General features: G+C 36.6%; 1 protein-coding gene across 12 annotated transcripts in view; it reads left to right on the top strand.

Annotated features, from left to right (window-relative positions):
• HEATR5A (HEAT repeat containing 5A) overlaps window positions 1-24,694 on the top strand; it is an 81,260-nt gene that overhangs the window by 35,658 nt on the left and 20,908 nt on the right. For 11 of the 12 annotated variants that reach the window (XM_067296701.1, XM_067296700.1, XM_067296699.1 and 8 more), the window contains 14 exons: window positions 3,638-3,801; window positions 3,907-4,082; window positions 5,600-5,705; window positions 9,459-9,649; window positions 10,111-10,270; window positions 11,364-11,553; window positions 12,116-12,285; window positions 15,359-15,385; window positions 17,276-17,414; window positions 18,573-18,752; window positions 19,559-19,798; window positions 20,536-20,717; window positions 23,131-23,199; window positions 23,629-23,808. In XM_067296701.1, coding sequence (XP_067152802.1) covers window positions 3,638-3,801; window positions 3,907-4,082; window positions 5,600-5,705; window positions 9,459-9,649; window positions 10,111-10,270; window positions 11,364-11,553; window positions 12,116-12,285; window positions 15,359-15,385; window positions 17,276-17,414; window positions 18,573-18,752; window positions 19,559-19,798; window positions 20,536-20,717; window positions 23,131-23,199; window positions 23,629-23,808 — 2,174 coding nt within the window. The remainder of the gene's footprint in view (window positions 1-3,637; window positions 3,802-3,906; window positions 4,083-5,599; window positions 5,706-9,458; window positions 9,650-10,110; window positions 10,271-11,363; window positions 11,554-12,115; window positions 12,286-15,358; window positions 15,386-17,275; window positions 17,415-18,572; window positions 18,753-19,558; window positions 19,799-20,535; window positions 20,718-23,130; window positions 23,200-23,628; window positions 23,809-24,694) is intronic. The other variant, XM_067296702.1, reaches the window with a different exon arrangement.

Raw genomic sequence — 24,694 nt, 5'->3', positions numbered from 1 at the left:
TTTGCCATAGAACATTATATAGACTGAAAGAAGGAACCAGTGTTTGACAGTTGTAAAGAGAAGTACAGGTACTTCATCAGGACAGAGAGAATATGGGCCATCCTGCCACTGAATTGGCTGTGTCCTCCTTATCATGGAGGAAATCCTTACTCAATCTGCTCCATCTAGTGGTAACAGCTAAATGGATCTTCATAGGAATAAATCCCTAAGTTATTTGCCTTAAAGCTGTTGTCATATTAGAAGTCTGAATGTGACACTTGAAGCATAGTGTATAATATTCAATTGTGAGATGAATTTAGAAGACAGAAAATGACACCTCCATCCCTCACAGCAAGTTATTACTTCTTTTGTTCTTTTATTACAGGAACAAAGTTTTATGGAATATAAATACCTGGGTCTGGGTGGGGTTTTGAGCTTTTTGTTTGTTTGGGGTTTTTGCATATACTATAACTGTAATGAAAAATAGACGGTATTTTACAGTGTGACCTGTTATGTCTGAGTCTTGTGAGAGCAGTGTCCTAGCTGAGGGTGTTGCATTCTAAAACTAATGAAGAAAAAGCCTTCAAATAGGCAGTCACATTGCTGAAAGTTTTGTAAATAGCCTCGAAAGCTCATATGTCTTGAGCACGTGTAGAATGAAAACTCAGAAGTAGAGAAATGCAGTCTCAGAGTTATTCACCCATTTGCAATACAGCAGTATGAAACAGGAAAGAATGGGAATAAATATATATACAAAACTTATTTTCAAGATCCTTTATATATTTAACCATGTAACTATGCATTGTTCATAAATGCTAAGCAAGTTTTTAAGGTAAAGCTTAGAAGGCATACCTTTTTTTCCCTTATGTTTCCAAAATGACAACTTTATGAAGAAATTGAATGTTGTTGTAAATGTTAAGACTTTTTTGAAATAAGTTATTTGAGAAAACAATATGATTATGGAACCCATGATGCTTTTTTCTGTGTCTAGTTTTAGTCATTATCACCAGGAAGAATAGTAGACGCATTCTTGCGTTGCACAGCTGAGCACATTTTTCATGGCTTAGACAAACACAGTGAATGAGAAACTTTCACAAATTCGTGGATTCTTTTTTTCCTTTTTTTCGATCCAGGTAATTAGCTAGAGGCTAGCAACCTGCAAGTTGTTCCTTTTTGAGAATATTGATGATGGGGTCAAATACTAGGACAGTGTTAAGTATTTGCAAAGAATGTACAGTTTTCTTGAGCACAAGGGGAACAAAACAAAATACCCAACAAAACAAACAGTAGGAAGCAGATTCTTTATTCGTAGCTCCAAGCCTCTTTCTTAACCTTTAGATTTCTGAGGTCCATGATCTTAGGACTTGCTTACGTTCTGCTTGGGCCTTTCCTGCTCTCTTTCTACCTCTGTGATGTTTCTCTAGCTGTTTTCTGTCATCAGCAAAATCAATATCTGTTCAAACAGCAGAATTATGAAGGCTTACGGTGAGTGTGCCTCAGTGAGCAGTAGCTAATTTTTCACATGAGTATCAGTGAAAAACATTTAATATGTTTTAGCTGCAATTTTCTGTCATATGCAAATGGTCAGTCTTTGCAACTTAGCTAATGAAAAGTATGAACTTTTTAAGCTGGAGTAAGTTGGTACTGTTTCTAAGATGATGATTCATATGCTTGATCATTTTCTCATATGTCATTAGTTTTGAATGGTGATGTGCTCATGTTTATGAGGCCAAAACATTTATTTCCTGAGTTAATATAAAAATATTAATTATTATAATATCCAATTTGAGATGTTTCACACAAATCATTTCAGTAGTCTGAATTTTGTTCATTAGATTTGTTGCCATTTTCTGTGATTTGAAATTAATGGTTTCTGTCAGACAACTCATTAGGGTACTTTTCATTCTTTAGCTTTTTGTGCTTGCTATGTCCCACTGAAGCACTGAGTTCTCTTTCTTAGCAGGACAAAGATGAATAGGTAGAATGCTGGAAAAGCATGCTGGTTCAAATTTTTGAACTACTTTGCACTGAGATAATACTATTTGAAGTATTGAGGATGGCCAAGTGACTGTGGAACTAAGATAAACCTTTATTTGATTAAAATTAATCTGGTTAAAAGTTGCTGAGTATCTCTCTTAGATCTGATTTGAAAAGCTGTTTTCATAGAAAGGGGCTTTTTCAAATTTTGTTTTTGTTTTGTGATCTGTAACAAATCATGCAAAAGTAAGGTTTAGTTGTTGTTTAATTACTGTGGTTTTTTAAAATGATGAATATCCATTTGCTACAGTGTCTGTGCATCTCGAAATATGTTTGATAGTGCTGATCTTTAATATTTAGGTTTGTTTGAGTTAAGCATTTTGGAAAAAATGATATACTTGCTAGTTAGTCATGGAGGTTAAAAGAAGCAGGAGTTAGAAGCTTAGGAACAGAGACAGGAAAAGCAACAGAAGCCTGCAGGGGGAGAGAGGCTGAAGGGGGAAGAAATGGGAAAAAGAAAAAAGAAAAAAAAAAAAAGTCAACTCTCTCATGACATTCAGTAATTCAGGTAGGGTAAAATAGTTTACTGCTGCTACCAGTTGTAATCAGTTACACTTATACAAATGACTGTACTTGTGCTCATGACCTGTGCTGGCAACCGTGTCATCCTGCTTTTTGGAACCTCTGTGAATTGAAAATGTATAGGCAACTTTAGTGCTAACGGATAATGGTGTGATTATGTAATGAGAAACTGAATGCAAAGAACTGGATACATGGACTTAAGACCCCCTTTATGTGGGCATTTCCTAAGTCTTCAGGATTTAACTTCGCAATTTTAATGCCCTGGAGGTAAATTGATATGTAATTTTTGTCTAAAGGGTATGTACGTTGTGATATCTTTAAGGTCAGTTCTGCAGTGTTTTTCAACAGAATGATTGTCAAATAAAGTCAGACCTTTCTCAGCACTTATGGTTCAGCACTAGAATGCTGTCCCCACTTTAAAGATCGCTGCAGGGACTATTTTAATAACCTAAAATAGTCTGACTCTGAATGCCTGATGTTATTGTTTATGCATAATGACGTTTAACTTTATCTGAAATTTTATGTACAAAAATACATGAAAGTTTGAAGTACCATTGCAAATTATCATCATGTAATCTACAGTAAATTTCTCATGTTTATTTGCTGAGTGCAAACTTCTGAGATAGGAGAGTAGATTGTACAGCTTTTGGATAGTTATCAAACTAGTGAATGTTTAAATTACATCTGCTTGCCAAGTGCAGGTATTCCTGTGTGGTAATGTAATACATTCCACAGCATTAATTTTCAGAAAATTTGTAGTTGAAATATGTTTTTTCTTGTATCTGCTCTTCTTCTTCCATTTAAACCTTAACTGTCACTAAATAACTGTATTAACAGTTTATGGCATTCTGCCTTCTGTAAAGGTAAATGCCACTGATTTTTAGCTTCTCGATTGCTGTATGTCCTTTGTTTGCTTATCTTACGTGGTACTTCGTTGTTTCCTTGCAAGAGGAGAGTATTCTTCTCCAGTTAACTATTTGAGGACCTTAGAAAAATGTTAGATGTTAAATTTTAGTATAAATGTCTTGTTCAAGCAACAGAGTTGCACATGGCAAGTAATTAACTGAAAATTGTGAATATTTTTCCCTTTATTTTAAAGGAAGTTTCTCTGCTGTTCTAAAAGAGCTAGTGGCTGACTTAACTGTTCCAGATAGCCAGATCGATGCCTCTACATTCTTGCTTCCACCTCTTTGTCATGCAAATGATCTCCTTTTACTTGGTCCCTTACTGCAGGAGACTGACCACCGATTTATTGAAGAGCAGGTACTTCCTGATCTAGTATAATAGTGATACTATATTTTCATACAATTCTTGTTATTTGGGTCAGCGTTGGTTTAAATATGACTATCATTTTTATCCCTCTTACAGCTCCTCTTAGGTAACAGCATAGCTGGAGGCAGCCTGGAATATGACCCTTACTCAGTTTATGAGAAAGTTGCAAAAGGTGATTCGGTGCCTAAACCTCTACCTCCTGTGTTGTCTGTTATCAGTGCAGCAACTCGTCTTTTTGGAGTTATATTTTCCCATGTAGCAGAATCTCGAAGGTAAAATAGTAACTTTAACTGTTGGGGAATTTGGAGATGCTAAAAGACAATCAATGTATTTTAAATTGCTATAAGAGGATCAGTGTATTTGAAACTGAACAAAGAATAAAACAATTCTGGAAAAAAAAATCCTGACTTACAAAGGTAGATTCTGTAAACCATGTGAATAATATAGTTCAGACTAACAAATTATCAAGCTTTCTGTTTAAAGTCTCTGAGAGTGAAAAGGCACATTCGGTAAAAAGTTACAGTCATTATAGTAAATTTTATTGACCAAGAAAAATGTTTGGTTTTTTTTCCCTCTCCAGATCAATGTAAATGTTATTTTAAGATATATTACCTAATTATTAAAGCACTTAATACGTAATTATTAAATGACTTAGAACCAAAGGTGAAAAAGGTAGGAAGTTGCAGTAAAATTACACCTTTATCTTGTCTCATTCTGCATAAAAAAATTGATGTGAAGAAACAAGATTGTGGGTCTTAACACAGTTCTATCAAGGTACAGAGTGCTTAAAGGCATCACAGAATTCTGTTGCTTTTTTTTATGTGTCTGTCTGTTTTTCCTGACATACATGTAAGCATTTTGGTTTGTATCATGTTTATAAGCATACTGTTGAGGCATGAAATCCATCAAGATTTTTGCATACTGTTGGTAATTCTGTATTTTCTCAAGTGTAGAATTATGGCAAATCAATTATTTTAAAATTATACACAGCTTTATATTTTCAAAGTCAATTACAGTCGATCCTTAGATCATCAGCATTATAGGTGGTGATGCTTTTGTAATTTCCTGCAAGGGATAAGTGCCAAGCACGTGAGTCCTGAGTCTTGATGTCTTCAGGACTTAGAATGTTACGGTGCCACTTTATTGAGTTTTGTTTAGTGTAATAGCAAGGCAGCTGCTTGTATACATGCATGTCTGCCAATATAACTGCTGCATGCTTTATAATATTTTTTTCTGGCTTCCCTTTTGCTACTTATTCTCTCTTCACTGATTACTCATTTTTGCTTTTTTTTTCTGTCTGTCTGGCCTTTCTGCCTCTACTGTTATTGGGTTGCTGGGCTGTTTTTTTTCTTCACTAATTTCTCAAGACCTCAACCAATTGCTGCAGATAATTACTTTTTTTTTTTTTTTAATCCTTTTCCCTCCTCCTTTCTCACCCATAAGCCAAAATGCATCATTCCCATTATTCCCAGATACAGTTCTTTTAATAACATCTGTTTGATGTTACTTAAACATGAGCAAATATCTGTGAATACATATGTTGTAAGGAAACAAAGGCAAAAAATTCATGTTCATAAAGTAATTACCTGTTCCAATATGGAATACAAAAAAGAGAAAGGGTTAGACAAAGAGACCAAATGAAGAAAAATGCTTGAACTTTAGGGTAATGTATTTGTTCCATCTCTGTTTCTATAATATACAGACTTTGTTATGTGTTTTAAAATACGATAAAAAAGCTTGATTATTTTTCCTCTATTTTAATTTTGTTTTGTTCTGTTTTTTATTTAAGGCTTCAGGTGTTAGAACAGTTGTTGGATTCCATAAAACAAACAAAAGGATCACGGCAACAAATAGTACAACTGAATGTCGTGTCAGCCTTTTCTACTTCCTTAAAGGTAAATCTCCTGCCTCCCTCTCCCTCTCCCTCTCCCTCTCCCTCTCCCTCTCCCTCTCCCTCTCCCTCTCCCTCTCCCTCTCCCTCTCCCTCTCCCTCTCCCTCTCCCTCTCCCTCTCCCTCTCCCTCTCCCTCTCCCTCTCCCTCTCCCTGCCTGTTGCGGAGGACTGATGCACTTCACTCATGAGAGGGAAGCAGCACTATGTTTATTGTGGTAAAATAGCAACTTAACAAAGTTCAGTCATGAATAAGAATGATTTAACGAGGTTCGATGGACAAGGTTCACTCAGTTATTTACTGCATGAAAGACAGGGTCAGATGCACGTGCAACGGAGACCCTCGTTGAGTCACGAGGTTCAGAAATGACCCCCTTGCTTTCTAAACTCCTTCTGAGAGGAGCCTAGGTGTGGCTGGATCCAATCTTAGTCCCAGACTTGGTCGGTGGTTCATGTCTAAAGGAGTATGTGCGAAGGGGACCCTCCCATTGAGTCACGAGGTTCAAACTGGACCCCCTTGCTTTCCAAACTCCCCCTCAGAGGAGCCTGGGTGTGGCTGGATCCAGTCCTAGTCCCAGACTTGGTCAACAGTTTATGTCTAAAGGAGTGTGTGTGAAGGAGACCCTCTCATTGAGTCACAAGGTTCGGAAAGGACCCCCTTGCTTTCTAAACTCCTTCTGAGAGGAGCCTAGGTGCGACTGGTTCCGATCCTAGTCTTGAACTTGGTCAATGGATTATCTCTAAGGGATTATGTGCACAGTTAATCAGAGATGATTGACTCATAGTCATATTTGCATGCTAGACAGGCCTTAGTTGGCGCATGCTCAATTAGCCCCTGCACACGTGCTGTTTACAGGGAGGTCAGGTTGAGGGGGAGAGAGCACATCAGTGTGGGGGAAAGAAGCACACAATCACACTGCCATTCTGCCTTGCTCTCTGCCTTGCCCTCTGCCTCGCTCACTCATTCTGCCTCTCGCTTTCACTCTCTCTCGCTCGCCCTCTTTGCCTCTCTGCCATGCTTGCCCTCGTGTGTGTACGTGCCCTCTCTCTGTTTGCCCTCGCTCGCCCTCTTTGCCTTGTGCTCTCGCTCTGCCTCTCGCTCACTCTACTTGCCTCACACACTCGCACGCTCTGCCTCGCTCGCTCTCTTGCTCGCCTGCTCTCACTCTCTCTTCCTCTCTTTGCCTGTCTGCCACACTCGCTCTCTTGCTTGCTCTGCCTCTCTCTCGCTTGCTGTGGCGCTCACTCTCTCGCTCGCTCTCTGCCTCGCTCTCTGCCCCTCACTTGCTCTCTGCCTTTTGCTCTGCCTCACTCTCTGCCCCTCGCTCGCTCTCTGCCTTTCGCTCTGCCTCACTCGTGCTCGCTCTCGTGCCCTCACGCTCACTTTCGCTCTGCCTCCTTCTCATGCGCTCTGCCTCCCTCTCATGCTCTCGCACTGCCCGTCTCACACACTCGCTCTGCCTCTTGCTCTCTGCCTCTTTCTCTGCCTCTCTCCATAAAATGTTGATTCTGTTATTAAAACATGACATTTGTTGGTTCCATTATATGTCTATGTAGAGAAGTTCTTATGGTTTACCAGTCAAGGTGAGGATCAGTCCTAGTGTCTTCTGTGCTGATATTTATTCGTGATGTTACACATTTCTTAAGTGCTCAAGAGTCACAGTTAAATTTTTCGATTCTTTTAAATGGTAAAGAGTGAAGAAAACCCATTCTAGTACACTATAGTATACTAGAATCCATGCTAATGTAATTTAAAGAGGAGAGAGGTGGAAAATTTCTGTTTGTATCATTTCTGTCTGTATTACTGTCTTTCATATTTCTTACTGCAGAAATAAAAGCAATGAGTGGTTTAAAAAAAAAAGTAATCTCATAATTACGTACCATTTTTTGCTTTTTCCTGATACTTTATTCCTTTTTTTTCCTCTGTTCACCTATAGTTTTCATTCTTCCCTTCTTTGGCTTTCTTCAGACTAAGACAAAATGTTTTCATAACAGACAAGACCTTTTCTTTCTGTCTTTTTTTTCCCTCCCCTAATCCAGTTTTGGCTTTATTTTGCAGAAGGAAAATACTCTTTTCAGTGCTTCACTATAGTTAACCTTCAAGTGGCTCTCAGAGACACTTGAAAATGGAGATTCTAGTTATCTGAAATAACTTCATCTTACTATTTTATTTTTGATGCATACACTTGATTTGTCGATGACACTCAAGGCCATATTCAGATGGTCTACATTTCACTTACGACTCTATACATAGTGTTTCCTATTGTCTGGCTCTAAAATGAGGGGCCCTTGTGATTAAACAAAGGTTGAAATGCAGTTAAGCAGAACAAAATATTCCATGTAGTTGCCTTAATGCCCAGACGTTGGTGGTAACAGTATTGCCCAACTGCTGGACTATAACACACTTTCCATTACCAAAAGAAAATTTTAAAGGAGAGAGAGGGAAGAACCAGATGAAATTTAATTTCTCTTTATGATGTTATAATATTTTGTAATTAATTCACTGCACTGGAGTGCCATTTTTTGTGTTGTAAGGCATTGCTTTTAGATTCTACATACTGGGGTGTTTTCTACTTTTCATCTTCCTTTATCTGTCTGTAGGCATTATTTAGTATTTTCTGCTGGAAGATTGCTGATAAAATTGACTATTGTAGCTCTGAAGTGACTGTCATTAGCATAGTGGTGATAAGCATATGACTTTCTTAAGTGGCAAATAAAGTTCTAGGATTTGAACACACTGTAGAGTACAGAGATGTACGCTCAGCTCTCCGTGATCTGGAAAAGCAAAAGCCTACAATGTTTAGGAGAATGGAAGATCTCAGATAACATAGATACTACTAAATCTATTGGGAAGTGTGTGCCATGGCTTCATTTAGAGTCAGGTTGTATCAGTAGGCTCATACCCAGTGACTAGCTTAGATGCTTAGACTAGTTTCCCCCTTGGAACTGCTCCCGCACTGCTCCCGCAAGTGCACTGGGTTCCATGAAGTCACTAGCCTGATAATAGTGCTGAATCCAGATTTAAGCAATGTATTCATGCAGTGTGCCTGAACTCAGAGCAGTGAGAACTGCAGTGCAGCCATGTCTGACTCTGCAGGAACCTAGAGACATCCCTGCCTGAAGCTGATACTGCTCCAGCATTACTGCATCTGAGTATAGTTTTAGGATACCTGAACGGGGATGGTTTTATCTGTGAAGCTTATTAGCTCTGTTCCTTGTAAGAATGCCTACAGTGTGTCTAGACTTGAGCTAGCCTTGAAGGGATTGCAGGCACATTTGCATGGCATCACACCTGAGCAATAATCCTGAGAGGCCCTGGATGCCTCTATATAGAACTAGCTGTATGGGTGTTTGTGGCATATTTAATATGCAATCCAGATAACTGCTGTAGGTCTTGCTCATGTTCTTTTTTTTGACTGGAACTTTTGTTTGTGTCATTATTCTGTTTTCATTGGGTTTCTCCTTGATATTACTTCCTGAATTTCCTGCTAGTGTCTTGGTTTATTGAGTACTACTGCAATCTATTTTTTTTTTAAACCATAATGCTAATATTATAATGTTGTGATACAATGTACACTCATCTGGAGTTATACTTCCAAATCTCAAAACAGAGAATAAAAACAGAGGAATTCCTCGGATAAGAGGGGAAGAAAATCAAATTTCTTCTGCAGGTCTTATAATTTTGTATGACTGAAAGAAAAAAATGTTCTGACTACTGTACTGTCTTGCTGTTTAATATATTTAATATCTGTTTTTAGCACTTGGCTAGCTGCAAGGGAAGTTTAGGTCCAGAAGAAGTTAGAAGATCTGCCCTGACATTAGTAATGGGTGCCTTGAAAAGCAATAATCCGCTCCTAAGATGTGCTGCTGCAGAGTGTTTGGCCAGGTTGGCACAGGTGGTTTCTGACAGTGCCTTCACTGCTGGATTAGCACAAGTTAGTTTTGACAAGTAAGTTCTAAAAAAGTATAGTAAGTTACTGGTTGAGTTTATAAAAATGCTTGGGTAATCTACCTGGTCTCCAGGATGATAACAGTTTAAAGAAAAGTCATAAAAGATGGTTTCCTTGATGAATTTTATGTCACTTAAAAATTAACATGAAAAAGCACTGCCAGACTTCTGCATGTAGTTCTTGGTTTTGCTTCTGTTTAAGATTACTGTTTAAGTAAGCACATAAACATTTGTATAAATTAAACTGGCTGCTGTTCTAGCTATGTCTTTTAAATATATATTAAATGTTTTTGGTGCTTCTTTCAGAGGTGATAAATGAATGTACATTTTTGGCAATATAACAATGTCTAATAAAATATTTTGCTGATTATATACCAGAAATTCCATTTGTAAATATGCTTATTACATAATACCAGCACAGTTGATTAAACTAACAACTTTTTTTTCCATATAATTAACAGGCTAAAATCTGCTAGGGATGTGGTATCAAGAACAGGTCATTCTTTGGCTTTGGGATGTCTGTACAGGTATCTAGGAGGAATAGGTTCTACTCAGCATCTGAATGCATGTGTTGGAATCCTGTATACCTTATCTCAGGACAGTACTTCTCCTGATGTACAGGTACTTGTTACTTATCTCAAAGTGTCATATTACAAATTAACTGTAAACTGTATATTCTGGAGTAAAAGTTCTTCTTTCCTCTAAGAATAACACTTCACAGCCTGTTAGCCATACCTCCCAGGTGTTGGCTGGAGCAGCAAAAGAGATAGAAACCATAGCCTTGGCTCAAAATCTGCCTTCCAAGCAAGAACTATGATGAGATATGAAAGACTGTTAATTAATGATAAATGAGACTGAAGAGGCTAAGATATGCTGGCTTGAAAAATGAAGTTTCTGATGTTTTAGGAATTGTTTAATTTCATGTTCCTCTATCTCTTGAGCTTTACTAGATGTCCATTTTTCTTTTCTTGTCACTATTAGTGTCTGTTAGGAAGTCTGCTTCACAGCGTTTTTCCTTGAGGGGGTATGCAATAAATAATAGGGGTTTGTAGCCTGAATGCTGTAGAACTTGGTCAGTACTTCCTTGAATAAGGCAAGATGTTTTGAAGATTAATTCAGATGATTTCTCCTTGGCTAAAACTGTTATCTATAAGAATAGCTTTTACAGACATTGAGTGTATTTCATTGTAATTGTCTAAATCTTAATTAAAGGATTTTTTTTTAAGCTTTACCTGCTATATCTTTGCACAGAGAAGCACTGTATGTTTACATGAAACTGATATGGGTATTGGTGCAAAATAAAATAAAATAACTAAACTAAACTAAACTAAAAGGTTGTTTCAGCCACTCATATTTTTGCTATTTTATTGTTCTTGCACGTGGAACTATAAGAAATTTTAGAAACAGCATCTGAGGAATAATACTACACTATTAAGTTAGTTTATTCATTTTTCTGGAAATTAACAGTGTCAAATTTAGAATAGTTCTTTAATTGCAGAATATAGACTTCCTCTTAAAAATATTTATCAAAATGGCTTATCAAGCACCATGTTCTTTAAGGTTCTGTTTATAGCCTCTCTATATGTCCCTTTGGAAACTCACTCTTAGTTACACTTATATATCGAGTTTCCTTTGAGCTATCAAATTTAAAAAATGATTTTATGTATATTCTATTTCTTGCAGACACTACATGACTGCACTTCTTATTTTACAGGCATGGGCACTACACTCTCTGTCACTGATAGTAGATTTAGCAGGTCCCTTGTTCCATGTACATGTGGAACCTACCTTATCCCTTGTTCTCATGTTGTTGTTGACCGTGCCTCCTGCTTACGCTGAAGTTCATCAAAGCCTTGGTCGCTGTTTAAATGCACTTATTACCACCCTGGGTCCTGAGTTGCAAGGTACGCAATATACAGTAGTGTCGATTTTGTTTGATTTAGAAACAAAATTGCTAAACATTGTTTGAATGTATAATTGAAATTTTATAAATAAACATGTTAGGTTTTTTCCTCATCATAAGCCAGTATTTCATAGGTTATGAGTTCATGCAGTCAAGATGGCATGACCGCTAGTTTTCCAAAAAAGCGTTTCTTTTTGACATCCTTTCCTTTGTTTAAACTAGTTCTCCAAGCCCTGACTTGGCCTGACGGTTCTTATTTTTAGCCTGAAAACAAAATTTATTACATTTCAAGAGTTAGGAACCAATATATGTTTTACTAATGATGTAGACATTTAAAATGTGGTCACCTAAAATCATGCATCTAAATTAAATTTTAGATACCTGACTACTGAAATTTCCACAGAGCAGTGTGACCTTTATTTATTGATATCAGAGTATAACACAGACACTGACAATGTAGTATCCTTCAAGAGGATGAGATATGGCTGGCTTGGAGAAAAAGACAGGTTATCATGTTTTAAAAGAAAAGTTATGTTAATTTTTTTTTTTTCTTCTGGATATAGGCAGCAGTACAACAGTTTCAGCCTTAAGAACTTCCTGTCTCCTGGGCTGTGCAGTGATGCAAGATAATCCTGACTGCCTTGTTCAGGCTCAAGCCATCTCTTGCCTTCAGCAGCTTCACATGTTTGCTCCTCGACACGTCAACTTGTCTAGCCTCGTAAGCTGTTTATGTGTGAGTATATGTTTACTGATCTATACTCTTCTATTTTAAAATATTTTGTCCAGAAACATTTAAAAAATGCAGACATTTCTTAAACCAGTGTAACTGATCATAACGTTAGGGGTAAGATGTTTCATTTCCTTTTATAGGCAAGTATTCTCTACTTTTTCAGTGTTTTCCTTTTTTTCCCCTCAGTTTCTGATTCCCCTTTACATGAGCATATTCTGTAGAACTTTTGGCCTTCAGAACTGCTTCAAAGTGCATTCTGCTGTTCTTATTCGGGCCAGGTGTCTGGCAGGATGTACTGTCCATCACAGCTTTGTGCTGGATTTCTAACAGCTGTTTTATGCTGGCCAGTTTTTTTTTCCTCTGCTGCTTTTATGTCTTAGGTGAAGGACTGATTAAAAAAAATTGTTTGTACTAATTACTGAGAGTGCTGTGGCTGTGGTGGTGTTCTTTTTTTTTTTTTTTTGAATGGTGGAAAAAAAACTCTGAATTCCTAATTTTGTAATTTCTGTATCACTAATGCTTCAATGTACTACTTCTTGGTAGTCAGTATAAAAATTTCTGACACTGCCATAAATAATAGCCTGAAGCTAGGCCATTGAAAAATAGGGTTTGTTTTCAAAGTAACTCGGTCTTGGACTAGCTTCTGTTCATCAACGCCTGGTTCTATCAAGAAAACAAAAATAAACATGTGGTAGTTATTAGGCTTTGTGTCTTTTTAGTGGCTAGTTTTTGGGTTTTTTTAACTATGACTGTCCATTCTCTCCATAAATCGGGGGGGAGGGGGCGGGGAGAAAGACAGGCAATAAAGCATAGGGCTTTTAAATCTCTGTTGTCTGTCTTAATGCAATTCTTACGCACATATTTCCCTGGGTAGCACTTGGATATCAATAGTAGCCACATACTGATTTTTATAGAGTTCAGATTCCTTCCATTTATCTTAATTCGGTTTTCCTGTAAAAATGATTGACAGAGACAGGAAAAATCAAAAGAGAAGCTCTTTGAGCCCCACATTGTGTTAGACATGCTCATATTAGTTGTGGAAGAACTGGAACTCATCTGAAGTGTTCTTTCTTTTACCATATTCCAGCCATGATTTTCTCTTCTCTGGGTAAAAGAAAGTTTTTCATACATTGATGTAATCACCACAGATCGTATGAGTCACCCTCTTGCTCAGTCATTGCATTAGCATTTTGGATCACTATAAGTCCATAGAGTTTACAGTCTGGTTCCATGTACAGTATGATCTCTCTAACTTATAACAAGTAGCTAATAATAAATAGCAAGTTGTGACAATGTCTTTTGTCTATATGATATTAGTGATTTTTATTATTTTTACAAATTGCATCAAAGTATTTCATAAAGTACTTTATGTACTTTATTATTATAATAATGATTAAATTACTAAATTAAAGAGAAGCATGGTTCATGGCTTGGGTGTGTGCATGTTCACCTCTACCCTAAAACTACAGTGAGCTTCACAGGGAAGATGTGAAAGTCAGCAGCCTTACATGGATGAACTCTTCTAATTCTAAAGAGCTTGTTACAGAACTAAGGACAATGTTTTAGATGCTTACAAATCAGTAAACATCAATGTATCACTCAGGAGTGTCATAAATGAACAAGTTTTGAGTGTGTGCTTTGCAGGTCTGTAAGAAGATCTCATGGCTCAAGCAGACCTCTGCATTCAAAAAACTCAGTGTCCATCTGCACAGTTTCTGCATGCTCAATCACCATCTTGGTAGAGAAGCAGAATAAACCATTGGACGGGACCAGAGATCTGAAATTTGCTCTTGACTCTGTCGTTGGCCTGCTGGGTGACCCTCAGCAAGTCATTCTCCATGGAGAACAGGGGTTTAAATTTCATGGGTTTCTCTATGGGTTTAAATTTCTGCATGTGGAAAACAAGGTGTGACTGTCCTTTGCACAAGGCATCTTGAAGTCTTAGGAGGAAGTACAGTATGAAAGCTAGATTCTAAGTACTGTTAATATTTACCACTACATTCTTTGTTTAAGGCAGGAAAACAAGAAAGGCAAAGAATCTTTGGATCTTGTCTTCTTCTCTCCATAGAAACATGAGTGAGATAAAATCTTCATACAAATGTACAAAGTTTTTTTTTTTTTTTTTTTTTTTTTTTTTTTTGAGTAACATATGAAGCAACTCCTCTCTCCACCATTTCTCCCAGAGGTTTCTGGAAAATTTCTACAGCTTCAAACTTGCTTTTAAAATGTTAAAATAGCCTTCTTCTCTCTCTCTTTTTATAAATCTGAAATGAGGCATGCCAACACAATTGCTGCAGGCAGCAGTGTGCCACCTCTACCATCTTCCAACTCCCTAGAGCATGATTTGGCTCAGGTCCCCAAAGTATTTAGACTCCAGTTTGTGACTATGTTAACACTTAAAAAAAAAAAAAAAAAAAAGCCCGACTCTCAGGCGCAATGGATAGACTGCTTCACTGGCTCCATTTTTTTTTCCTTTTTTTTTTTTTTTTTTTAATGTGTACATGTGCCTGTCATTATCTAGTTTCCCTTCTTCCAACTTCTTACAGTATTCCTTTTTTGTCAGTTGGGTCTTTTTTCACAGGGTTTTGCATCTAACAGAGTAATGCTTAACCTATCTGTCAATTGAATTCTTGGCTCCAGAGGAATAGAAATCATATGCTTTCACTTGTGTCTAACATTAACTCTAAAGCTAACTTCTGTGAATGCAGACTTCTAAAGAGTTTATCTGTATAAGCTTACAATGTAGTGAATACTCCGGTTTTCAGCTGCAAGACATAAAAGACATTTTTGAAACACAATACTGTATATATTGTCAACTGCATTAAGCTGTTGTCTTGTTGATACTGTTTATTTTAAGTACTAATTTTAGGGGCAGCTTGCTTGCAATTTAAGGGTGTTTGACATTAAATATAAGATAATTGAACTAAGCAAATTAGGGTTTTGGTTTGTTTGAGATAAGATTCTGATTTTTATATATGCTGAATTTACATGTAATAGTCTCCTTGTGTGGTTGGTATCACTGTGGTATTTATATTTTGGTTTTGTCATGACTGGTTTGTCATTTGTTTTTGTGCAGGAGATCTTGTTGGATAATTCTGTGTTGGTAGGTCCCTGTGCCTTGTTAATCCTAAAAACTGTAGCAGTTTGCAGTGTTGTTTTTTATTTCATCTTTTATCTCTTCCTTTTAACCATTTTTAATGTAAATTCTTTTAAGCATGTCAAGTGACATTCATTTGATTCTCATTCTAACCAGACCCTTCCTAACTTTCTGCAGATGGCACGCATACATATCATTTATGTGCTTAATTAGCCATCATTTTGATTTTAACATGTTCAGTGCAGAAAGGGAACTACTTGTTCATTTAACTTTGTATGTGATGCTTGCATTTTGTGTTTGTTTGTTGGTCCTGTCCCCTACTTAAAATGTGGGAGAATGAGAGATATGACAAATGTTTATCTTGTATTGTGCAGTAGCTTGATTCAGGTCCTCTGGTTTTCCCCTGTTAAAAACGAGCATGCAATTTATGCACGTCCAACTTGCAGTAGAATGTGTAGCCTGCTTGAGCAGATGTTACATTAAAAGCCTCATTCGTTGTTTTTAAAGTTTCAATTAAAGTATCTTGCAGACATATTAATTGAGTCAGGTTTTTAAGAGTATTATGCAGAGAGTATATCTGTGTGTGTATGAAATGTATAATTCTAAGTCTTGCGGATTCATATACGTGTATAAAAATTCAGAAGAAACAGCTTAGTTCTATTAATGTAACAAAGCTGAAATTCTGTGTCACTTATTCTTTATGTCCTTAACTTGTTATTTTGAATCTCATTTTGACTAACATATATTGACCTATCACTGACAAATGAGGAGCATGATCTCACTGAAAGTTTTTCCTGCAGCAGACACTCAGCTCTATCTTAGTTCGTGATGATGACAGCTAAGGGTACACAATTAATTAGTTGTAAAGGATAACTTTTTTCAGTTAGATACATCTTTATTTTGGTTGTATACTCCACACTGATGATAATCTAACTTTAAATTAAATTTCATAAATATGGGTGTAGTTATTCTGCTTGGCTGCACAGCTGATTCATTGTATCTGTGGATCCCCTTCAGAATGTACTTAAAATTAAAAGCAAGCCCTCACCCCCAAAAATATCAAAAACCTCCACCCTAATAAAAAGCCTTAAGGCTATGATTTTTTTTAAAAAAGTATTTTTCTTCCTGTAATAAGTAACACATTATCATGTTTTTTTTCAATATAAAAGACAGATCCTGGCCTGGTGATGTTAAAAGATGATGATGCTATAAACTTTTTTGCTAGAAACTGCTCAGGAGAGCAGACTTGTCTCCATGTGACATATTCATCAGTAACTCTCTGTTACCTTCTCTAAAACATAATTTAGTGTAATCTGTCTGTATAGTACTTTTTGGAAGTAATTACAGCAGCGTTCTCTTTGCCCTTTCTTACAAGCTTCCTTTCATGCATGGAGCTCAGAATTATTAAAGCCTGGTTGTCTGTCTCACCCTTGGTTACATCAGCATTTCCCTAGTTGTATATAATGATGATATGAATATATTTTCATGCACTGAGTTTTCAGAACCATTATATATACCCTGTAGTCAAAGAATAGACTTAATAGTTGTTCACGGAGACCATGATTCAGCTGTCATTGGAGCTAATTGGGGGGGGGGAGGTGTCTTTCTGCTGACATCAGTGGGTGGTGAATCTGGCCTCGGACCAGTCTTGTAATTTACCTTTGGTGAGAAAATGTTAGAAGTACTATCATAAAATTGATGATGGTGGTTGCAAAACCTTTCATTTGGGGCTTAAAAAATAATAATAATAAAAATGCTGAGCAAAAATAGCATCAATTACATGCTTACTGACTTCACAGATTGTTTAATAACTAATTGGTCAGAAAACACCAGCTGTACCAAGTTACTCCAGAAAGGTTTGTCAGCCATCTTATTCTTTCTGTTTGCATGTTTCAGGTGAATCTCTGTAGCTCTTACTTGTTACTGAGACGTGCAGTGGTAGCTTGTTTGCATCAACTTGTGCAAAGAGAAGCTGCTGAGGTATCAGAATATGCTGTTGCTTTAGTTAAAGAGAGCCGAGAAGATTTTACTCCAGGTAACATATGGAAACTTTGAGATCCACGAGTCTGGCACATTGCTAGTGATTTTTAAACATGCTCTACTATGGGTATGAAAATAACTTTGCCACATTCTTTTTGGAGTCTTTAGCTCAAAAAGATATTTTCTGTTTCAGTTTTCTATATGATACCAAATTTGGAAGCATCCAAACCTTTTCTACAATAAAATGAAGATACTATTATTTTCCTATACTGTAAATAGTAAGAGTCACTAAATCAGAAAATGTAGATGCAGTTCTAGAGTAACCTAAACCTATTTAGCCACTAGCAATTATGGTAACTGCTTCACAGTCCTGGATTTTACACTGTGTGTTCATAATTAATTTTATTTTTCCACATAAATCTCCTCTTAAACTAAAAATCTGTCATTTGAGGGAAGGTGCACAAAAAAGTTTCTATTGACCTCTTTGGAGATTCAGTTAAGGGAAGAGGTCCTGAGGTGGGGTCCCTAGCATTTTTAACTTCATGAAGTTGTGGGGGTTTTTTGTTTGCTTGTTTTTGGCTGAGGCCTGAGAATAATTGCTAGTTCGTCCTTATGTGTTCTCTTGTGAGAGGATGGTGGTAACAAATGATTTCACTTTGAATTTCAGTTCAAGCTCATTCAGAAATTTTCAGAAAAGATGGATTATAGCCATTCTGTAAAAATGGTGATTTTTAAAATTGGTAATATTGGGCAAATAAAATTGGTCATCTTCATTTAACAGATTATTTCTGTGTCTCTGTTTCTTAGCTATGTTGGAGAATCATTTCAATTTCCTTTTCAATTTAAAGCATTGTTTTAGAATTACCTTATGAGTCAGTGTGAGGAATCAGATAGACAAAGATAGTTTTCTTTCAGGGGCCCAGATGCTATGGCAATGATAGTGTTGTAAAATTCAGAGTAGGATTCTTTTTTTCTCTGGTGAAACTTCCTTCCTGTTGGTAATATGGCTCTTTAAAAGTTCAACGCTTGTTTTGTACCCAGATGCTTTAGACATGGCATTAAAGCAATTAATTTTATTGGTTTAAAAGTATTTCAAGGCCATATACTTGTTGTGTACAAGATACTATGTGTGCAATCTTTAATGGGGTTTCCGTAGTCATTACTGCAGGTTTGTGATGTACAGCTCTGGGCTCACAGGCTTTGTTCTTAGCAGATGTTAACGTCAGAGAAATAGGCCTGGAGGGGGCATTGCTGGGCTTGCTGGACAAAGAATTGGATCAAAGATTGTGCCAAGATATCAAAGACACTCTGAGTCATATGCTTACTTCAATGGCAGTTGAAAAGCTCTCTTTTTGGCTGAAGTTGTGTAAAGATGTTCTTGCTGCATCAGCTGGTAAGTGCTAATAGACTCTAGGTGAGAATACAATGAAATTAAGGCCTGCAACAGTACAATATGTCAGTGAAGTAATCTTGTTTCTTGAATGTTAGACATTTATGAAGTGTATCATGCTCTTTCATATTGAAACTTTGGACCTTTTAACTTACTTCTATAAGAAGGAATATGACTTTTTCCTTTTTGATTGCCTTTTCCTTATTGAGAAGTTTTTTGTAAACAACGTCTTGACTGTTCATATTCTAGTTGATTTATAGGCCTAATGTTAACTTATTTGCATATCAGAAATGAAAATACAGAATACATTAGAGCTTGTGGGTCCTGTGTGAATACCAACAAGAAAATTACCCAGAGCCTCTCTGCTATTAGTGATAGGAATGACGCAGACCTGTTATATCATAATGAATCTCCTGAGCAGGTGGAATTAGTTACTGTGGTCAATATTGTGAGGGGTTTTTAACTTGCTATACAGGAGGAAAATGATTTGAAATGCTAGTAACTTCTGTTGTGTCACCCTTATGCACAGGTGGTTTTTTCTTTCATTGCATTCTTTCTTCTCCATTTACTTTCATGGTATTGATCTTGTTTTCCAGCAAGTAGTATGTAAGAAATGCAGACAGTTTTGCTACATTTTATTTTTAATTCTAGCAATGATTTTAAGATGCCAAAGCTAAAGGGAGTAATAGTGAGTTGGAGGCTAGCGAGTGCTTCAAAGACCTTTTCTTACAAGTCTTTCTGTAGTTTTTCAGTCACAGTAAAAAAGAATATTATGTTTCTTCATTTTTCCCCCTGTGTCTTAAATATAGATTTCAATACAGTAGCTTCTGTAGATACTACTCAAGAAGAGGAGACTGCTAAAGCAGACGATGTATCTGTATTAACCTCTGCAAGTGTTGAGAGATCCCACCCTTTCAGTAATCCACGTTGGTCTACAAGAGTTTTTGCTGCAGAGTGTGTTTGTAAAATTATCAGCCAGTGTGAAAATGCAGACAGTGCACATTTTGACATAACTTTGGCTCAGGAAAGAAAACAACGTGATTCAAGAGGTATGTGTTAGACACTGAAAGAATTTCATAGAATGCAAAGTATGCTTAAAATAAATGTTGGCATCTGAATGAAACTTCTTCATAAATTCATTTCTTTGCAACCACTGAAACAATTTGATTAGAAGCTTGTATTGATTAAGGTGTAGAGCAATTTTAATTAGCCAAAATATTGGCATATCACTACAGCATTTGCACTCACTTTCCTGGTCATAATACTATGGCATGTGCATGGGGAGCCATTGTTTCTGTATAAGCATGGGCAATCAGAACTGATTGCTGGCACCTGCCTACAACAACACAGTTTAGTATCTGAAGTCTGACAAAAAAACTCTGGGTTTTTTTCCTCTTCATAATTTGCATAATTGCCTGTAGAAACACAGTGCCACTTTTCAGTACCTCTCTATGTTTATCTGGAGGGTTTTTTTTCCTCAAAGGTTTGGGGGGGGGGTTGGTTTTTTTTGTTGTTGTTGTTTTTAGGAAATCTGCCTCATACATAAAGGTATTTATGCTTTTTTTCTGAATAAGTTTTTACATTCAAAGGGAAAGATACCTATATCAGCTGATATAGAAGGTACAAGTAAGATCATTGTATGTGTAAACTGCCTTCAGGGAATCTTTGATTTGTGGTGAAATGTAAAATATACATTCTGAAAGTGTTGGGAGCAATAGTATAAAATATATTATTATGTCTATTTACAAATTTAACAAAATTTTTTTTATTTCTGTTTTCTCTTCAGATGACTTTTTGGTATTGCATTTATCTGACTTGATACGTATGGCTTTTATGGCTGCCACAGATCACAGTGATCAGCTCCGTCTTTCTGGGCTTCAAACATTGCTAATTGTTGTTCGGAAGTTTGCAGCTGTTCCAGAACCTGAGTTTCCAGGTCATGTAATTCTGGAGCAATATCAAGCCAATGTAAGCAACACTGCTAATAAGTTAGAAAAATTTCAAGTGACAGTTAATCACTAAAAGAAAATTGCTTTTTGCAGTGGGTAGTGCTGTTGTTGGGTTTTAGCTAGCTTGTTACTGAAACTGTTATTGATTACTTTCAGACGTAACTTACTTAGAAGGCATCTTTTTGGTCGGTCAGTTTTAGACCAGAAGTTTTTGAAGGCTGAGCGTTTTTTCCCTCTTCTTTATTTGAATACAGCAAAGAGAAAACAGAACCTCATTATTCTTTCTAGAAAGCATTGATTTCAAAGTGTGGGAGTATTGCAAGAGCAGTTAGGAACAACGGATGCTTCAAACTCTGCTTAGTAATAAGTAGCTTTTGCACACCACAGTTATCACACTAGGATATCTTGATCAATAAGTAAGCTAGAGAATATAAAAGCATGGATTCTAGTCACAGGTCTACTTCAGGGCAAAAAAGGAATCAACGCTTACAGAAAAGTTGTCCTGATCACTTTGCATTCCAGATTGCGCTTGCATTAAACATGACAGGCAGCTGTGTTAATCCTCATCTGACTCCCATTTTTCAATTTCTAGCATGCATTGTGTACGTCGTATCAGTTTCTCTCATAGAAATGGAGAGAGATATTGACATCAAAGACAACCTAGGCAATGAGCATAAACTGAAATGCAGGAAATTCCACTTGAACGTAAGAAAGCACTTTACTGCGAGGGTGTTTGAACACTGGACCAGGTTGGCCAGAGAGGTTGTGGAGTTTCCATCTTTGAACGTTTCAGAACACAACTGGACACAGCTCTGAGCAACCTGCTTTAGGTGACCCTGCAGCAGGGTTGGACCAGATAATCTCCAGAGGTGCCTCTAAACCCCAACTATTCTGTGATTTTGATCTTGATTTCCCCTTTTGGCATTAGAATTCTATTCTATTGGGATGTCTTTACGAGAGAAGGAAGGTTGCCTTGAGCTAGTCTAGAACTACCAAGCAAAAAAAATACTATATGTTCTTGCTGTACAATACCATCAAACAGCTCACAAATAGATCTGATAATTAACTAACACCCCATTTGCCTTCTAACCTTCATTATCCTTAAAGGGTTTTATCTAATACTATACTCAGATCTTCTCATCAACTATTTCATAGAAGTTAGAGATGTGACACAATTGCATATCCGGTCCTTTTCTTGTCAAAATTCTTTCCATAACGATAACCAGAAATAGATGGATATACGAGAATGCCTTTTCCAGATTTAAATACTGGTTTCCTCCATAGATCTTGTTCAGAAGTTCCTTAAATGAAGTCTGAGCCTTGGGAAGGTCTTAACAAACTTCACCTATCATTAAAAACGAGTCCTTTTCACTGATCTTCATGAACTCAAGATGGCTGTTTATGCTTCCCATACTTTTATTATGCAGAGGCTCAATATAAGTGTAAAAACATATATATCTCCAATGTGCCTGTTGCAAAAATCTCATTTCGTTGGTCATTCAGCATATAAAAAAAGCACACAGTGACATTAGATTTTCAACTCTCCCAAAACAGAACTCTTTCAATATATCCATAAAGTGATGTAAACAGTTATCAAGGTAATTTTTCAGTAGGAACTTTGTTTCCCCCAGTAAGAGACTCTGAAAATGACATGGCTGAAATGAAAGCCTGAGCTTACTCAGGAATCAATACTAGGGCCTAGTTAGGAGATTATTTCTTTAAATTACAGAGACTAACATTTGGATTGGTCCTTATCTATTGAATAATTCACTACTGTAGATGCTGACAGTCTCAGTGAGGATGGTGCCATTGCACTGGACATTCTATACATAGTCCTATTAAACTTTGTATTTTCTTCCCAGAGAGTATCAGACTTAAGTCTGAGTTTTCCGATATCATTTAAAGCAGCAAGGGAAATTTTCATTAGCCTTTAGCAAAAATAGCTTCCAGCCATGAGAGTAGCTGAAATCTTTGAGAGCTGATCAGTAGGGGTTTGTGTTCTTTATTAGATGAATGGGAATTTTCTTCTCCCCTTCTCTCACTTTGCAAAGTTGACCAACTTCAGCCATTTGTTTCCTTAAAGCTGTATTGAGTAAGGAAATGTCACTCATTAGGTGTCTTGCAAGTCCTTCATGGTTTCAGACAATGTTTTTGTTTTGAGGGATACTCATCAAATCAAGACTTCAGGAAGGAAGAGGTTTCTGTTTCAATTTTAGTGTGTGGAAAGAATAGAATGACTTTGAAGACTCCTCTCAAAGAAAACAATGTCTTCTGTGTAAGCAAAACAAAACAATCTTATCAAAACAGTCTGACAAAAATGAAACTGAAGGTCTATGCTTTATAAAGGAAAACTGCAATACAGCCTGCTTATGAAAAGTAATTATTTAGTTAATTGCTCATTATGTATTAAATGTTTTATAACTTCTCTTTAGGTTGGAGCAGCACTTAGGCCTGCCTTTGCTCCAGAAACGCCCCCTGATGTCACAGCAAAAGCATGTCAGGCAAGTGTTGAAAGTCAGTATTCCTAAGTAGTAGACCCTCTGAAATTTTATTTTTGCTTGATATGTCACACGATAAAAAGGAAATAATAAATCATCAAGTCTTAAGTCGCTAATGCACACAAAATAATGTCACCCATGTTACCTGTATTTGGTAACATCTCAGAGATTTTATGCACTTTAAAATCTTCTGAGAAACTTTGTAGCAGTTGATATTTCAGTTGTTAAATATTTATGACATCACTGTAATGATTTTGACTTTTCATCACTTATGCATATTGAACTGTAATGCCATTTAACATTGGTTATAATCTGAGATAAACTATATTTGAGTAGAAATGAAATGTGTTTTACATCGTTTTGTAGTTGAAGAAAGAAGTATCCAGTGGTCTTTGGCTGTTGTTTCTAACTAATCCTGTTTTACAATACTAGGTGTGCAGTGCCTGGATAGCAAGTGGTGTAGTAAGTGACCTTAATGACCTTCGAAGGGTTCACCAGTTGCTAGTATCCTCTTTGGTCAAAGTGCAGGCTGGGAAAGAAGCACAAAGTCAACAATATAATGAAAGCACTTCAACTATGGAGATACTGGCTGTGCTTAAGGCTTGGGCAGAGGTTAGTGTAATGCTCTGTAACAATAGTCTTGATATCTGTTAGGTGAGTGAGAACCTTTCAGACAGAATGGTTTCAGGAAATACACTCCATGAAATAGTTGTTGGTTCTTTGCTTTGCTTTGATTCCTCCAAACACTGCATGAACACCAGCCCTACTCAGGTTAAAAAAAAAAATGTGATTAATGAGATGCTTTGTAAACTTGACAATGGCACTGCTAGTTAAACTGTTTTCATTATACTATTCACATTTCTTAATATGTTCTACTGATTCAGTGTGCATTTTAAATTGGGAAGGTATAGATAGTTATGGTGATGTTCCACTGAACCTACCCATTTTAAGTATTCATCATGTATTGACATTGTTTATTGGCATTTAATTTCTTACAAGTGAGTTCTTGTAAGTTAACAATGTCAATTAAGTACTGCATTGACTAACTGGCTTCGTAAAGTCAGCTCACATGAATGCCTGTTTTAATACGTGTAAATGCGAGGTTAGATATTTAAGAATCAACGATGTCAGCAATGTCTAGATGATATGTCTTACAAAGCATTGGCAATGAACTTGGTACTGACAGTAGATAACCAGCTAAATATGAGCTAATATGAGTACATTAGGTGGTTAATATATATCTGTATATAAACAGAGAGATGTTATGAAGAAGAAAGCGGTGTTGTCAGTAGATGGCATTAATGGGAACATCTGTAGAAAAACATAACTTCTGGCTGATATATTTGAAAAAGAATATTGGCAAAATAGGAAAGCTAACAGAAAAAAGCTGGCAAGTAGGAATAAAAATTTTGTAAACGTGCTGACATTGAGACATGTAAGTAGATTGGTCTATGTTACCTATTCAAGAAAAGGTGCCTTGATAAATTTAAAATGCTTA

Source organism: Apteryx mantelli, chromosome 4 (genome assembly GCF_036417845.1).
Source record: "Apteryx mantelli isolate bAptMan1 chromosome 4, bAptMan1.hap1, whole genome shotgun sequence".
Taxonomy (NCBI): Eukaryota; Metazoa; Chordata; class Aves; order Apterygiformes; family Apterygidae; genus Apteryx; species Apteryx mantelli.
Note: the sequence above shows the minus strand (reverse complement) of the source record. Positions and strands in the feature narration are given on the sequence as shown.